Genomic DNA, 17,774 nt, shown 5'->3' on the forward strand with positions numbered 1-17,774 from the left:
TCGTGCTTTATCGATAGTACCTACATGAGACTACACAACTTTAGGATAGTGGCCCCCCAGGGCACATCCAAGTTGGCGGAACAATCACATTGGGGGGCTCTGGAACCAAGTGTGGGGAGTTCGATTCCTGGTTGGAGCAGCCAAGTGATATAATAACCAGAGGAAGGGTTGAAACAGCTTGGTGATGTAATAACCATGGAGGAGGGTCCCTTTGGGGTAGGAGTAAAAGCCATGTGGGAACCTGGGAACCAACAAGGGCACAACCTGCGATTTACCTCCACTAGTCACTGAGGGGCCGGGGGCTAGAGGTCCAGGATTTAGTCCGGCTAAGCTGGGACACCTGGGTTATAAAAAAAAAAAAAAAAATTATCAAAAAATAATTTAAAATTTACATCAATTCTAGACATCGGCCAACAACAAAACATGCAATAAATAAATTAAAAATCATTATAGCATGAAAATGATTAATTTAGCTTGCTATGATACTAGTTTGTGGATAATCTTCGACTTTTCTGTGAAGCTACACAAGTTTGGTTGTGTTGGAAAATATGGGTCATGGGTTGCTCATGTGAGATGACCCGGCCCACAAGACATTAAAAAAGTTGGAGGGAGTGATTTGAACTTAAAATTCAACCTACATCTCTCTATAACCATTCTTAACTTCCATATAACCTCCAATTTTTTGTCTAACATTTGAGAGAGAGAATGATGAAAAGAAAAATGGTGAACTTCATTGGAAAATATCATCAAAATTGGAAAGGTCTTAAAATCACGATTTTAGTATGAAAACTCACAAAATAATACTTAGATTGTGGATAATAATTCCCTTTCATTATGATCGGGATTGAGACTATTGAAGTGCAAGAAAATTGTCGATTCGGAAAGCAATGTGATTCAATCATTCAAAAAAATCTTCAAATTCATATTTTCAAGTAAGAATTCTTGATCCGAAATTCATGTTAAAGAATGTTACGAGTTATTACGGGTAGCTTCAAGCATACGGTAAAAATAATAATAATAATAATAAAGGAAACCATGCTTTTATGTTTCCTTATAAATATTAGGTAATACTTTTTTCATTCACAAAATAGATATTATTATAAAAAAACAATTTAAATATATTTTTTAGTATTTGATTTTTCATTTTCCCGGCTCATTATAATTTAGTAAATATTATGGTAAGTTTACTGTTCAAATTTTGAATTTCATTAATTTCATAAAAATTTCCTTCTTTGCACTCTGGTGGAGAGAGAAATCTTTCATCTTTAAATGTTTGCTCGATCTGGTGAGAGAATTCTCATCATTATCAGCCATCCATAATCTCGTTCTTCATTCCATAATATAGGACAAAATCTTTATGTATTTTGCTTTTGGGGAGAAAGGAAGTCACAAATACCATTGTCTATATATGTCACAACATATGGGCGAAAATAAGTCACAAAAATAATATTATCACAGCACGATTTTATATAAAACTGACGTAACAAATATAGTTAACACGAATATAACCTTGGCCCAGTGCATTTGAGATCACAATTTTTATACATTTGACATAATTTTGGACAAAGACGTGTCATACTAAATCAACTTTATTCATATTCGTCTTAAACAAAGTCACACATAAAGTAACGTAGCATAACATAATGAAATTGTTACGTTTGATGCATTTTGTCAGTTATGATCTTTCACAGTTTGATGCAGATCGTTAGTCGTGATGAGAAAAAGGTAAGGAAAAAGTTTAACCAATGGAGCAACAATTCCATTTCTTTTGCCTTCATACATGGTCACATGGATGAATACGGATCTTGCTTAATTTTAGGGTAAAATATGGTGAGGGGAGAATATATCTATATATATGACGTTGTCCTTGTATGTCCACCAATTTAACAAACATTCATTATCTTTTATATATATATATATATATATATATAATTTTTAAAAAAAGGATCTTAAAATAATAATTTATTTATGAAAACTTTCTCAAATTTTGATATTTTTGAACGTAATCTAAAACAAGGATGCGTCAAATGCGGATAACAAGTAATTACTTGTCATGGAGCTCGTTCTATAGCCAAGGCACAGCATAGAAGATTAAGAACCCATTACACTTTAGACTAAGTAAAACCCTCCACTTTTCCCTCATTCTTTGAAGAATAAAGCCCTGTGTACAAAGCTTCATTTCACAGGGGTCTTACAGACCCCTCTCATGGATTGGCTCCATGCGGGCCCCAAGGCAATAAAAAGTTGGAAAAAAAAAAAAGCCCCGACCCCACCCCATGTGAGATCCTATAAGGGGTCTTTAAGGAGTTGGGTCGTACGCCTAGCTCTGTTCTTCTTTGAATAGCTATATCCCATGCATGGCCCATTCAATAATTCGAACTCTCACAGAAATTCGCTTGCATTGACCATTCATCCCATTCAAGTCTACTGATTTCGCAAGGCCATTTATGGTATGGTCAATGAACCAGAAATGCAGGGGTTCTTGATATCTTATGCATTCACAAACTCACATGGTAATATTTCTTCATTTATTTTTCACTCTACATGAAAAATGAATCTACATCCAAGTCAACTAGTGTCACAACAACGAGGCATACTAATATCTACGACATTTACAGCTTCATCGAGTGTAAGTTCCTTGCACAAGGTTACAGCTGACCTAACTTTTTCAATGCCTTCAATTTTTGGACATGTCATTGGCACAAAACATAACAAGAAGCATTAAGACTAGACAGTAAGTTCTCTAAGCTAAAAATGATTTTGAAACCATTTTCCAACATTAATATATGTTTTGAGCTTTAGTTACACAAAACAATGAAACATGCAGTTTTACTAAATTCAGGCTGCAGGAATCTGCTTCAGCCCGCTGCTATGATCTCTACATCAGAGCCAACACTAAATCTCCCTCCATTTTAAACTTTATTCATAATTATCTTTCATATATGTATAAATTCGTTCTTCTGAACCGGGCAATGTTAGGTGACAAGTTCCACTCAAAAGTTGGGTTCTGGATCCTCTTGTTCAACGACCATACCAGTTTACAGTTTCTCTAGAAGTTGGAAGTTGAGCTGCTCGGGTGGGAATTGTCAAGGGGATAACAAGTTTCCTCCCCGCCAGTGTTCCATAAGAAATTGGCATAGTTAGAAGCATAATGAGAACTGTCAGGTTCAACCGACAGGGCTTGCAAATATCTTTCTTCTGCTGCCCAAAAGTCCTGCCTAACTTTCCACAGAAAGGTAGCGTACTGGCTCAAGGATTCCGCATCTGGTGGTTCTGATTGTACCGCCTGCTTGAAACACTGCTCTGCCCTGTAAATGTCAGCCAGTAGCTAAGCAAAGGTATAGGAGAAACTGAGGTAAATATAACACAGTTCTCTACAAGATCAAGTTGTTACTCAAATAAAAACCCATGAGCATATCCAACATCATGCCTTTCATTCCCGGAGTGACAGAGGAATCATACCATTCTAGCCAGGTTTTTTTTTTTTCATGCTTTTCCCTGTGGTTCAGAGAAAGCTGCAATCGATAGGAATTCCCTAATCCTTCCCTATAAATAATCATGAACCATTTGATTGATTGTCATATATAAGCTCATTTACATTGCCAATTAGCGGACAATTTGAAGTCTGGTTTTGTTCCTATCTAATGTTGACCTAAATGCTTGTAAACGTTCTTAAAATTGATAAGCCAAAGAAAACAGAATTCAGAATGTCTATAGCCATGTGATTAATAAGAAAACGGTTTGAAAATTGAGAAAATTACCTGTCATAATCGTGGGTAACAAGATGCAGAAACTGTGCATAATTGCATAGTAGAAGTGGATTGTTAGGCTCCTGAGAAAGGGCAGTCTGGTATAGAAGGTCAGTCCTAAGATAATCCTCATAGTCATCGGGTTCTAGCTCAACAGATACCGGGGAAACAAACCTTTGCGTTGTGTCCTGATCAAGAATCGCATTCCTAAAACCTGCTTGAATCTTAGTTGCTTCTTCCACCACTGAGTTCCACAAATTCGACTCCTCTACACTCCTCATATCTTGATGTTCAACCTGCAAAAGTTCTTCGTGAAGAACTTGAGAATATCCACTCGCCTTTGATGGATTGATCTTTTGGTCGTTCCCAGCTACACTTCCTTCAGATAGAACATAATCTCTCTCTGAAACTCCACTGTCTGAAACCAAAGTTGATTCTATTGATGAAGATCCAAGTAAGGAGGCTTCTGCAATTGAAACGTTGTGGCACGCAGAATATACACTAAAATTTGCTAATAGGACCATCATATATATCATCAATGCGGGTGTTCTTGAAAACACTTGCCGAAAAAGCCACACAAATGACGAATGCATTTCCTTTTGTACTTTAGCTATAATAATCTCTAGATCTTCATGGCACAACGCTTCTCTCATCTGTAATGCATAGCTCTGAAGCTCGACGACAATGAATACCATTGAAGCAAAAGCCTTTTCCACCGAGCAACAAACTGAATCTCCAGAATGCGTAAAGGCCTCTTCCAACTGTAGTTTCTTCTTTACCATTCTTAGAGAAAGAGGAAGATCAAAGCTCTTAGCCTTCTGTTCAAGAGACGCCCACATAACAGCCTCCCGTTCTGGCCAATCCGGGGCCTCGGGTCTAATCCCGAGCTTTATGGGTTCCAGGAAATCAAATTCCGATTGGCAGAATGAATTTTTAATCATTAAATATTTACTGGTAGAAGGACTGGTTTCAGATACTTCATAATGTAGCCTTTTACTCCTATCTCCTCCATTCTCTCCCCATCCCAACAGGCTAAATCTTTCCGTTAATCCTTCTACAGGATTGGAGGGTTCCTCATAAAAAATATCACCCAAGTTTGAACGACAAGATCGTTTAACAGTATGGCCTCGAAAAAGAGTCTTGCTTAAAGTTTGGGACCTCCGGACGTTTTCAGACGAAAAGGGATTAGAAAGGACAACTTGATAGACTTTTTGGTTTCTTTTGCAATATCTCATCGAAGAAGACGACGAGTTATAAAGGGATGAAGATAGTGAAGAACCAAAGGCTTGAGGGACAACATGGATTGGACATTCTACCATGGATGAAACCATTTCAAACCTTTCCTAATTGCAGAAATGATGAAAAGATGAGAAAATAACAAAAAGGATTGAGAAAAAACAGGGGTTAAATATAAAAATAGGAAAAGTGAGGAAGAAATAGTCAAGTCAGGCAACAGAATGCCCGTGTATAAAGGATCTTTTTAATCTAGCCAATCTATGAATCTCTCTTAGATCTTTAAAGACATGGACCAAACTCTAGATTTTTCGAGGATTGCTTTAAATTCAATCCATCATGTGATATACAGATGAAAAGGCAAGATTTTACATCATTGCATTTTTTTACCAAAATAACGAAAATCTCTATGGCCCCACTCCCAATCTACCATAATACAACAAGTCAACGGCAAAAACAAAACAGGAAAAAAAAAAAAATCTTTTAACATGTTAAGCCCCGTTTGTTTCATGTAAAATAAAGCCAAACGAATATCAAAAAATACTTTTATTTCAACATTTTCCACGTGGAAAATTATATCAATCAAACACAATAATTTACAATTCTCAGAAAAATAATATCTAGGCAATTCAATTTCCTGAAATTCGTTTTCAATTAAATTTAATTCCATCTTTGCAATCTAACAGACTCTAAGCTATAAAAAAATGTTTGTCAAATTGACAGACGTACTTGTCAAAATTTATCTTACAATTTGAAAATGTGAATCAATGTTGCACAAACTTAGAAAAAGTTAAAAATTTCTTTGTGCTATTGATTTGTTAATAAATTAAATCAATTTTCTTAAATAAGAGATAGAGATTTCTAGAATTAAAGAATTCTTAGAAAAACGAAAAATGTTAAATATAGTGAAATCTTTGGGAGAAATAATTCTTTCGAAAAGTTTGCTGTGAACGAACATCAAAATGCGGTTTGAGAAAGAAAGATGCATTTTGACGAAAAATTATTCCTACTATAGTTTGAAAAGGCATCGAGCCATATACAGTGTGAAAAGAGGAAGATCTAAGGTACCACCTGTCTCTTGCAGAATTTTTAATTAAATTCAATAGGACAATCATCGGGAATCAAATTTCAAAACATACATATGGATTCATATGATATCCAAGAAGATTAAACTCAAACAGTAGAATAATAATAAAAAGAACAATGCTTTATTTACGAGCATGCAGAGGAGAATGTCGTAGCATTTTTCAACCTTCAAAGCACAGATTCATTTTCTCGAGCTACGTGCATTGTAAATTCATAGCCTAAACTTTCAGAATCATAAAATTTGAATCATGAGCCTAGCTAAGGCTTTGTCCTTGTAACATTTTCTATACAGACAGCCTTCTTTTAGAGGAAACTTAATCGTAGATCCAATGTGGGATGATCCATTTCTGTCCCAATACTGTATGAATTCTCTTTGCAGGAATCATTTGCAAACAATCTACGCTTCTCCGACTCCATCGGCTCCCTGAATGAGTTGAGTGGAAATAGTTGCAAAGTCTCCGGTACTCTTTCAGCCTCAGAATTAACCTGATTTAACTCTGCGAGATCTGTCAAAGAAGAAACAAAATATTCATTAGGTTCCCTTTAAATTCAAATTTTTCATTTTATTGTTGTTATTGGAAGATATGTCAAGAATTTAGTTGACTTACATTTTGCTGATGAAAGCTTTTCTTGGTGGTGGAATTCATTAGGTTCGTCGACCAAAACTCTGCGGCGTTTCTGTCTTTCTCTAGCTTTATGGTTTTGAAACCAATAAAAAACATTTTTGCTCTCGATCTTACCATAAAAGCTCAACTGAGAAGATATCTTTTGGATCTGATCAGTACTAGGAGTTCGGAGCCCAGACCTGAACAAGTCTGTAAGAACTTTAACCTGTTCAGTTGTTGGATTCCACCTCCCACACTTGGTCCCTGTGCCGCCACTGCTGCCATTATTGCCACCACCAAGTTGCTTAATACAAAAGCCTGATACTTCATCCATCACTCAAATACTGTCTATATACAGCTTCTGGAAAATTTTCTTTCAGTTCTGACCAGTTTCTGAACTCAAAAGGAAGTGAGTGAGTTTACCGATATATATATAGTATAAATTGAGGATTTGATCGTCTGGTTTTTTGTGTAGATGGAGATAAAAATGCACAAAAGTTGCCACTGTTCAAAAGTTAGGCCTGCGAGCAGACAAAAAGGGTGAGTCGTCGAAAATTACATTAAAAATCTCAAATAAATATCAATTAAGAAATCACTTGCATTGAAAACATTAGCTACTCATGCTTTTTTATTTATATATAGCTGCGGTTCTCAAGATCTTCTCTTTGATCTTTATATACACAAGTTATTCTCATAAAAAATAAATAAAAATAAATAATTAAAAAAAAACTGTTTTACAAAAAATATTGTTATTATGAAAACCAAACTTATTTAAAGGAAAATAATAAAAAAAAATGAGACAAACTATTATTTATATAGTAAGGCATTCTAAAAAGAACAATGCCTTCAGGACATAAGAGTAATCCAAATCACTGTTCATGAACTATTAGATTATGTGAGTTGTACTGGCAAAACAAAGATATATGGATATGAAAGTCAAAGTTCACATTGTCCGATCCTAGTTGGATAGTTTTACTGACATGGATACTGAATTTAGTTGACCAAATGAACTGTTCAGTCAAAGATTGTTGGATTAGAACTCCTTTTAAGGGATTGGGGACAGAAACAAAAGGACATAAAAGCCACCAAATTGAGATTTTAGAGATAGCCAACACATGAGCAATTACTAAAAGTAGACCAACTTGGCTTTTCTCACGTCCATGGTTCATGTCTTATAGGCTATTAGTGTTATTTAATTGAAATTTTTCAGCTAATCCAAGAAACGCATGACAATATGATAATTAGCAAAATTGATTAACAAATTATAAGTTATTGTGTTTGGTTTCTAGGGTAGTGGGGCTTGTCTCTTGATACTTTATATTATTCTACGCTATTTAAATTACAAACTTTCGTAACATGATGAGGAAGTTCTAGTAGAGTAAAATAAAGTACTTTCGGAAAATTAATAAAACGTGTTCAAATGAAATATTTAATCTCAAAAGTAGTTTTTGACATTTTTAGAAGCTTTATTAAATAGACCTGAAATGAGAAAGAAAACTAATGATCTTGTAAGGTTCATGTCTTTCCAAATTTTATTCATTTGTGCAGTCTAATGCATCTAATAGAAGCCACTAATGTAGCAAATGGTAGATTCATTTGTTTGTAAATTATTGCATAGAAAAGACATTATAAATTAAGATGTTGTTCCACTTAATCTTTGTTAATTGTTTAATTTATTTTCCACTAGGTTTCGATAGACACATGATTCAATAAAAATAATATAGAAATGGCGAAGCCAATATATGTTTATGCTTTCCACAATTCCCGAGAATGTTACATAAATTAGCTGATTTGTCTGTTTGCATTTGGCTCTCCATTCCATCAACTCCTACGAATCTCACTTCACTCAACACAACAACACTTGGCATTTTGTTATTTTCAATTTACGTACAACTTGTGAATAAGTTAAAAATTGTTTATAAGATAAGAAGTTGTTTTTAATATTTTTGTAAATATTTTGTCTTAACAAAAAGATTTTGAAATAACTTTCTCAAAAACTCTTCTACAAAAAGCAAAAATCCTGTCAAATGAGCTCTAAATTAGTGAAGTTTAACGTCATTATTTTGTATTAAAAATTAAATTGAAAAATTAAAGAACATTACATCAATTCTCTCTTTTTAGTACTGTGTTGTTTCATGCTTGTTTTCATTTCTTATCTATCTTATGTTCAAGATGTATTTAGTACTTTAAGAATTCCATTAGTTCCACATTAAAATTTAAATATACCCAATCAAACTCTAGCTCTCGTGTTTTCGAAAATCTTGCTTACTGGTTAAATATGATTTGTTATATTGGAGACAAAATTAAAAGAAATTTATTTCTTTTCTAATGACTTAAATTTTCAATAAATAAAATGATTCAACGACACCATAACATGGCAAATAATTTTGTTTTGATGCTATTCAAGTTAAAATAAAAACATTGCTCTTCAAAAAAAAAAAATCTTAGTTAAACACACGTTATTTCTGAAATTGATATAAACCATTTTTATAAAAATGTATTTTTGATTGATCATATGACAAATTAAAATAAAACCATCGTTTTAAAAATGAATTATTTCATTTTCCGGGATATAAAAATCATTTTTATAGGAAAAATCAAAAGGTGAGGTGGGTAATGTGCAAATGTGTTCGGATTTTCCTGTCATTAACAATCCTCCAAGTAGATAGTGATAACTGATTGTAAAACGCGCACACATAAACAGGAAAATGTTTTTCAGTGAGATTCGAGAAGGCTAAATGCATAATGTTTTGTACAAATTAATTAAAATAATAATGTAAGAGTGCATGCGAGAAATGTAGGCGGCCCTAATTTCCGTCAGTTTCTTTCTTGTCTCCACTACCTAATGGAAATTTAACTGAAATCCCCCATTTCCCCAACATTTTCATTATTGTTGGGAGAGAAACACTGTCCAATTTGCTGATCTGTTAGTGCACATAATATATATGAAAACAAGGAAAGGGGACTACTTTCGTATATTCTTTTACATTTCAGACGCAGTGTACAATTTTATTTTCTGCATCTTTAAAATACCAGGATTTTTGAGAGAAAAAAGTCTTATAAAGTAAAATTAGAAAAGAGGCTACGCACTTTTAATTGAAGGTAAGCGTAACAGATGTTGATTTATTTACAACGAGGAGCAACTGTTATTTATTTATACCGAGGGCTTTATGTATAGCAATTGAGGATAACTATACGAAAAATATTTTCAAATTTGATATTTAACTCAAATGTCACTTTGTGTTATATTCAACAATGATTTCGTCCTCGCCATCATAGGAAAAATAGGATGTTATCCACAATTGTCGTTAATAATGTCTTAAATAATTTTTTTTCCTACTATTGAATTACTTTAGCCAATGTAAAAATAATCCTTTAATTTTATCCCTTGCGTGAGGATTTTATTTTGGAGTCGTGCTTTATCGATGGTACCTACACGAGGCTACACAACTTTAGGATAGTGATTTTCAAATTTGTCAAATATGCTGCAGGGACTTTGTGGATAATCTTCGATTTTTCCGTGAAGCTACATAAGTTTGGTTGTGTTGGAAAATATGGGTCGTGATTTGCTCATGACAAATGACCACAAAACATTAAAGATGTTGGAGGGAGTGACTTGACTTGAAATTCAAACATTTGACTCTCTATAATCACTCTTAACTTCCATATAACCTCCAATTTTTTATCTAGCATTTGAGAGAGAGAATGATGAAAAGAAAAATGGTGAAATTCGTGTGGAAAATATCATCAAAATTGGAAAGGTCCTAAAATCAATATTTTAGTATGAGAACTCACAAAATAAGACACTTTGATTGTGGATAATAATTCCCTTTCATTATGTTTGAGATTGAGACAATTGAAGTGCAAGAAATTGCAAATTTGGAAAGTAAGGTGATTCAATCATTCAAAAAATCTTGAAATTCATATTTTCAAGTAAGAATTCTTGATCCGAAATTCATGTTAAAGAATGCTATGAGTTATTACAGGTAGCTTCAAGCATTCGATGATGATGATGATAAAGGAAACCATGCTTTTAAGTTTCCTTATAAATTTAAGATAATACTTTTTTTCATTCACAAAACAGATACTATTGTAAAAAATAATTTAAATATATTTTTTAGTATTTGGTTTTTCATTTTCCCGGATCGAGATTACCAAACACTCATCCAAGTCATTCTTTCATGATTAGGTAGGCTGTAGAGGGCTTTTTATTTTAGTATAATTTAGTAAATATTATGGTAAGTTTACTGTTCAAATTTTGAATTTCATTAAGCACTCTGGTGGAGAGAGAAATCTTTCATCTTTACATATTTGCTCGATCTGGTGAGAGAAATCTCATCATTATCATTTATCCATAATCTCGTTCTTCATTCTAAAATATTGGACAAAATCTTTATGTATTTTGCTTTCGGGGAGAAAGGAAGTCGCAAATACCATTGTCTACATATGTCACAACCTATGGGCGAAAATAAGTCACAAAAATAATATTATCACAGCACGATTTTATATAAAACTGACATAACAAATATAGTTAACACGAATATAACCTTGGTCCGGTGGCCAGTGCATATGAGATCACGATTTTTATACATTTGACATAATTTTGGACAGAGACATATGACATACTAGATCAACTTTATTCATATTCGTCTTAAACTAAATCACACATAAAGTGACATAACATAACATAATTTCAAACGTTTGATGCATTTTGTTGGCTATGATCTGTCACAGTATGATGTAGATCATTAGTTGTGATGAGATAAAGGTAAAGAAAAAATTTAACCAATGAAGCAACAATTCCAATTCCTTCATAAATGGTCACATGGATGAATATGGATCTTGCTTAATTTTAGGGTAAAATATGGTGAGAGGGAGAATATATATCTGAAAACTTTCTCAAATTTTGATATTTTTGCAAACGTAATCTAAAAAATGATGCATCAAGTGTAGATAACAAGCTTTACTTGTCATGGAGCTCGTTCCATAACTAAGGCGTAGACGATTAAGAGTGCATTACACTTTAGACTTAGTAAAACCCTCTACACCTCCTCTTTGCCCCTCATTCTTTGAATAGCTATATTATCCCATACATGGCCCATTCAACAATTCGAACTCTCACATAGAAATTCGCTTGCATTGACCATTCATCCCATTCAAGTCTACCGATTTCGCAAGGCCATTTATGGTATGGTTAATGAACTGCAAGGGTTCTTGATATCTTATGCATTCACGAACTCGCATGGTAATATTTCTCCATTTATAAAAATGTATCCATATCCAAGTCAACTAGTGTCACAACAACGAGGCACTCTAATATCTACAACATTTACAACTTCGTTGAGAGTAAGTTCCTTGCTCAAGGTTATAACCGACGTTACTTTTTCCATGCCTTCAATTTTTGGACATGTCACTGGCACAAAACATAACAAGAAGCAATAGACTAGACAGTAATTTCTCTAAGCTAAAAATGAATTTGAAACCATTTTCCAACATTATATATATGTTTTAAGCTTTAGTTACACAAAACATGCAGTTTTACTAAATTCAGGCTGCAGGAATCTGCTTCAGCCCCCTGCTATGATCTCTACATCAGAGCCAACACTAAATCTCCCTCCATTTTAAACTTTATTCATAATTATCTTTCATATATGTATAAATTCGTTTTTCTGAACCGGGCAATGTTAGGTGACAAGTTCCAATCGAGTTGGGTTCTGGATTCCTCTTGTTCAACGACCATACCAGTTTACAGTTTCTCTAGAAGTTGGAAGTTGAGCTGCTCGGGTGGGAATTGTCAAGGGGATAACAAGTTTCCTCCCCGCCAGTGTTCCATAAGAAATTGGCATAGTTAGAAGCATAATGAGAATTGTCAGGTTCAACCGCCAGGGCTTGTAAATATCTTTCTTCTGCTGCCCAAAAGTCCTGCCTAACTTTCCACAGAAAGGTAGCATACTGGCTCAAGGATTCCGCATCTGGTGGTTCTGAATGTACCGCCTGCTTGAAACACTGCTCTGCCCTGTAAATGTCAGCCAGTAGCTAAGCAAAGGGTATAGGAGAAACTGAGGTAAATATAACACAATTCTCTACAAGAGTGCGCATAATAGACTCACATAAACAGCTTGGCTACTAAGATCAAGTTGTAACTCAAATAAAAACCCACGAACATATCCAAGATCACGCCTTTCCTTCTCAGAGTGACAGAGGAGTCATACCATTCTAGCCAGTTTTTTTTTTTCATGCTTTTCCCTGTGGTTCAGAGAAAGCTGCAACCTATAGGAATTCCCTAGTCCTTCCCTATAAATAATCATGAACCATTTGATTGATTGTCATGTATAAGCTCATTTACACTGCCAATTAGCGGACAATTTCAAGTCTGGTTTTGTTCCTATCTAATGTTAACCTAAATGCTTGTAAACGTTCTTAAAATTGATAAGCCAAAGAAAACAGAATTCAGAATGTCTATAACCACGTGATTAATAAGAAAACGGTTTGAAGATTTGATAAAATTACCTGTCATAATCGTGGGTAACAAGATGCAGAAACTGTGCATAATTGCATAGTAGAAGTGGATTGTTAGGCTCCTGAGAAAGGGCAGTCTGGTATAGAAGGTCAGTCCTAAGATAGTCCTCATAGTCATCGGGTTCTAGCTCAACAGATACCGGGGAAACAAACCGTTGCGTTGTGTCCTGATCAAGAATCGCATTCCTAAAACCTGCTTGAATCTCAGTTGCTTCTTCCACCACTGAGTTCCATAAATTTGACTCCTCCACACTCCTCATATCTTGATGTTCAACCTGCAAAAGTTCTTCGTGAAGAACTTGAGAATATCCACTCGCCTTTGATGGATTGATCTTTTGGTCGTTCCCAGCTACACTTCCTTCAGATAGAACATAATCTCTCTCTGAAACTCCACTGTCTGAAACCAAAGTTGATTCTATTGATGAAGATCCAAGTAAGGAGGCTTCTGCAATTGAAACGTTGTGGCACGCAGAATATACACTAAAATTTGCTAATAGGACCATCATATATATCATCAATGCGGGTGTTCTTGAAAACACTTGCCGAAAAAGCCACACAAATGACGAATGCATTTCCTTTTGTACTTTAGCTATAATAATCTCTAGATCTTCATGGCACAACGCTTCTCTCATCTGTAATGCATAGCTTTGAAGCTCGACGACAATGAATACCATTGAAGCAAAAGCCTTTTCCACCGAGCAACAAACTGAATCTCCAGAACGCGTAAAGGCCTCTTCCAACTGTAGTTTCTTCTTTACCATTCTTAGAGAAAGAGGAAGATCAAAGCTCTTAGCCTTCTGTTCAAGAGACGCCCACATAACAGCCTCCCGTTCTGGCCAATCCGGGGCCTCGGGTCTAATCCCGAGCTTTATGGGTTCCAGGAAATCAAATTCCGATTGGCAGAATGAATTTTTAATCATTAAATATTTACTGGTAGAAGGACTGGTTTCAGATACTTCATAATGTAGCCTTTTACTCCTATCTCCTCCATTCTCTCCCCATCCCAACAGGCTAAATCTTTCCGTTAATCCTTCTACAGGATTGGAGGGTTCCTCATAAAAAATATCACCCAAGTTTGAACGACAAGATCGTTTAACAGTATGGCCTCGAAAAAGAGTCTTGCTTAAAGTTTGGGACCTCCGGACGTTTTCAGACGAAAAGGGATTAGAAAGGACAACTTGATAGACTTTTTGGTTTCTTTTGCAATATCTCATCGAAGAAGACGACGAGTTATAAAGGGATGAAGATAGTGAAGAACCAAAGGCTTGAGGGACAACATGGATTGGACATTCTACCATGGATGAAACCATTTCAAACCTTTCCTAATTGCAGAAATGATGAAAAGATGAGAAAATAACAAAAAGGATTGAGAAAAAACAGGGGTTAAATATAAAAATAGGAAAAGTGAGGAAGAAATAGTCAAGTCAGGCAACAGAATGCCCGTGTATAAAGGATCTTTTTAATCTAGCCAATCTATGAATCTCTCTTAGATCTTTAAAGACATGGACCAAACTCTAGATTTTTCGAGGATTGCTTTAAATTCAATCCATCATGTGATATACAGATGAAAAGGCAAGATTTTACATCATTGCATTTTTTTACCAAAATAACGAAAATCTCTATGGCCCCACTCCCAATCTACCATAATACAACAAGTCAACGGCAAAAACAAAACAGGAAAAAAAAAAAAATCTTTTAACATGTTAAGCCCCGTTTGGCCTCCATTAAATTACATTTCATTGCATTATAGGGCCAAACAAGGGCTAAGCTCTACCGGCTATAGTAATTTTTCATCTCAAAAAATCAATTATTTTATTATTTCAACAGTCATTTTTTATTTTTTCACTCACAAGTGAACATACTTTTCTCTCTAATTATCAAAAAATCAATTCTCATAATCACTATTAAACATGCCCTCAGTTAAGATGACGTCATTTAATACACGTAAATATATAAAACCAAATCTGTAAAGAAAGGCAAAATAGTTGACTGACTAAACATATATAATTAGCAAATTGTTTCAATGGCCAATGGCAGTGGCTTCAGTCACTCTCAGGCACCCATATTTTTCAAGTTCCAGCTAATGCAATACAACAAACTACACCGTTCATATTGGTATTTCAAATTAATACCAAACTTTAAGAAATTTGAATAGCTCATGAACGCGTGCAATTATTTGGGACCGTGATTTTGATAAATGCACAGAGTTTGATAGGTAAGTTAAAGCATAGCAAACGTGTTCCTGTTTCCTAGGACTTAATACGTGGCAACGCCTAATTGATATGTGGTTGGAGGTGTACGAAACATGTGTACTATTTCTTTCTAAATTTCTAAAAAGCCTTTGCACATGTTGCACCAGTCAATTTCTCTCTTGATTATTTTTAAAAATAAAAAAAAGGGATTGAACCCCAACTTTAAGAACTTCCACCGCTCCATCTCTAGAGTTTTGTGAAGGAGATAAATCGCAAGATGTGCTCCAACAGATCAGAAAACAAAAGCTGCCTGTACACTGTCTCTCTTGATTATTTTGTTGTATTCTACATGGAGATGAGAGCATTGGAAATGAAAATTGATTTCAATTACAAAAATAGAAGTAGATATTATTCTATATTACACGATAATACTGATGCATATAGAAGCAAAAAAAAACAAACAAACAACTATAATTCTTTGTAGGAATTATCCAAAATCAAGAATGACATAATTATATTATTTATGATTTACCTCCAACGAAGATTTGATGAGTGTCATGCAACTATAAATTTATATAATAGTGTGAAGAGTTAATCTTTTCTCTCCAAAATGTTTAAAAGGTTGTAAAAATTATTAAAAAGTGGTACTAAAATAAAGTCTATAAAAGATTACAATTATTATTGGGCCAAATTAGTGCTTCTTGTGTCAATTTTCTCAACTTGACCTTTGATACAGAATCCTGAATCACGAGCTGCAATGATACAAGCCCAGCCCAAGAATTGAGTAATTCTGTGGCCCCGTTATAGAATCTACTCAGTAGGCCCTATTACGAAGTTTTTGGGCCATTCTTCTCTTTAGTTCCCATTTGTATTATGGAAATATTTCATAAGTAAGAGGAAAATTATTGTCCATTTCAAAAGTAAAAATAAAAGTTTTAAATTTCAAAAATCAAATATTTATTAAAATTTAATTAATTAATTCTATATTTTATTAATTAAATATATTAAACTCACAAATTTATACAATTTGATTACAGATTTACAATTTAATTAACCACATATTATTTTTCAGCCACAAATTTGAATTTTTTAATGTCACAAATTATTTTATAGTCACAATTCAAAAATTTTGTAAATCAAAATTTATTTGTCAATCACAGATCAAAAATTTATACGTCATAATTTATTTATATATCACAGATCACAAATATTATAAGTCATAACTTATTAAATAGTTACAAATTATTAATATTTTAGGTTATACATTATTTCTTGATTACAAATTACCTTTTTTGTTTATTGATCACAAATTAACTAATTTAATGGTTACAATCAATCCATCGATTTGCGACCACCACCAAACAACCACTTCCTCCGATAGTGCCACCACCACCATCATCCAACAACAACATCACTTTCTCAAACAAAATCAATACATCTACCTCAACAGACCATGGCCACCAACATCTCACCGTCACCACCGCACTCACTGCCACAACCATCGTCGTCCACCGTCACTCTCAAAACATGGAAGTTATCACTACCACACTCTTAACAACCAAAACCACCACAACTATCGCAACACACCTGCCATCAACCACATGTGCCTCCACTGCACCGCACCATACCACCAAATCCACCACCATCACCACAACTACCAAATTCGCTAGCACACAACGAGTACACCATCACCACCACCCCCACAATACACCACTTCGCACTGCAGCCCACCATCACGCCTCACCGCCAGATGCACCATCAACCACCACAGCTATTAGATCCGACACCACCAGCCACCACCATCACCATCACCACCACTACACAAAACACCACTTCAACTACGCAAGGCATAGATCTGTTTCGCCACCATCAACACCACACAAACACCACTTTGCACCGCAATCCACTGCTGCACCCCACCACTAGACCCATTACCATCACCACAACCATCAGATTTGACACCGCCAGCCACCACCACAAAAATACCATCACCACTTTGCAAGGCGTGCATTACGCTAGTTGTGAGTATCGGTCACACGACGCCACTAGAAGATGAGCGTCGCCGGTCACATAGCGTCGTTGACGTAGAGAGGTTGGGTGGTAGAGAGAGATCGACAACATTACAGAGCGTGGATGGTAGAGAGAGGGGGTAGGTGAGACAATGAATGAATGAATTAGGTTTGGTAAATTAATTTAATTTTATGATAATATTATTAATATTTAAAAAATAATTTTTCATATGATTTTTGAAATATCAAACTTCCAATATGATTTTAGAATGTTGAATATTTAAAATATGATTTGGTGTAATTTTCACTTGTATTAATTTCAATTAATCTATCATTATGTCATTCGTCTTGTCTAATATTTGAATAATTGGCAAAAGTGTA

The 17,774-nt window shown here is 34.6% G+C and overlaps 3 protein-coding genes across 3 annotated transcripts; all 3 read right to left on the reverse strand.

The window, feature by feature from the left end:
- Positions 1 to 2,721: 2,721 nt before the first annotated feature.
- On the reverse strand, positions 2,722 to 5,294 carry LOC111383688. Its single transcript, XM_023007817.1, has 2 exons — positions 3,762 to 5,294; positions 2,722 to 3,308 (listed from the first exon to the last, which is right to left on the reverse strand). The coding sequence occupies exons 1-2, from the start codon at positions 5,078 to 5,080 to the stop codon at positions 3,050 to 3,052; spliced, it is 1,578 nt and encodes a 525-aa protein (XP_022863585.1). The 5' UTR covers positions 5,081 to 5,294; the 3' UTR covers positions 2,722 to 3,049.
- Positions 5,295 to 6,168: 874 nt separating this feature from the next.
- Positions 6,169 to 7,057, reverse strand: LOC111383690 (WUSCHEL-related homeobox 7-like). Its single transcript, XM_023007819.1, has 2 exons — positions 6,677 to 7,057; positions 6,169 to 6,574 (listed from the first exon to the last, which is right to left on the reverse strand). Exons 1-2 carry the CDS (start codon positions 7,005 to 7,007, stop codon positions 6,372 to 6,374), a joined length of 534 nt encoding a protein of 177 aa, XP_022863587.1. The 5' UTR covers positions 7,008 to 7,057; the 3' UTR covers positions 6,169 to 6,371.
- A 5,070-nt stretch (positions 7,058 to 12,127) lies between these two features.
- Positions 12,128 to 14,724, reverse strand: LOC111383689. The gene is made up of 2 exons (XM_023007818.1): positions 13,184 to 14,724; positions 12,128 to 12,689 (listed from the first exon to the last, which is right to left on the reverse strand). Exons 1-2 carry the CDS (start codon positions 14,500 to 14,502, stop codon positions 12,431 to 12,433), a joined length of 1,578 nt encoding a protein of 525 aa, XP_022863586.1. The 5' UTR covers positions 14,503 to 14,724; the 3' UTR covers positions 12,128 to 12,430.
- Positions 14,725 to 17,774: the final 3,050 nt, after the last annotated feature.

Source organism: Olea europaea, unplaced genomic scaffold (assembly GCF_002742605.1).
Source record: "Olea europaea var. sylvestris unplaced genomic scaffold, O_europaea_v1 scaffold2739, whole genome shotgun sequence".
NCBI lineage: Eukaryota > Viridiplantae > Streptophyta > Magnoliopsida > Lamiales > Oleaceae > Olea > Olea europaea.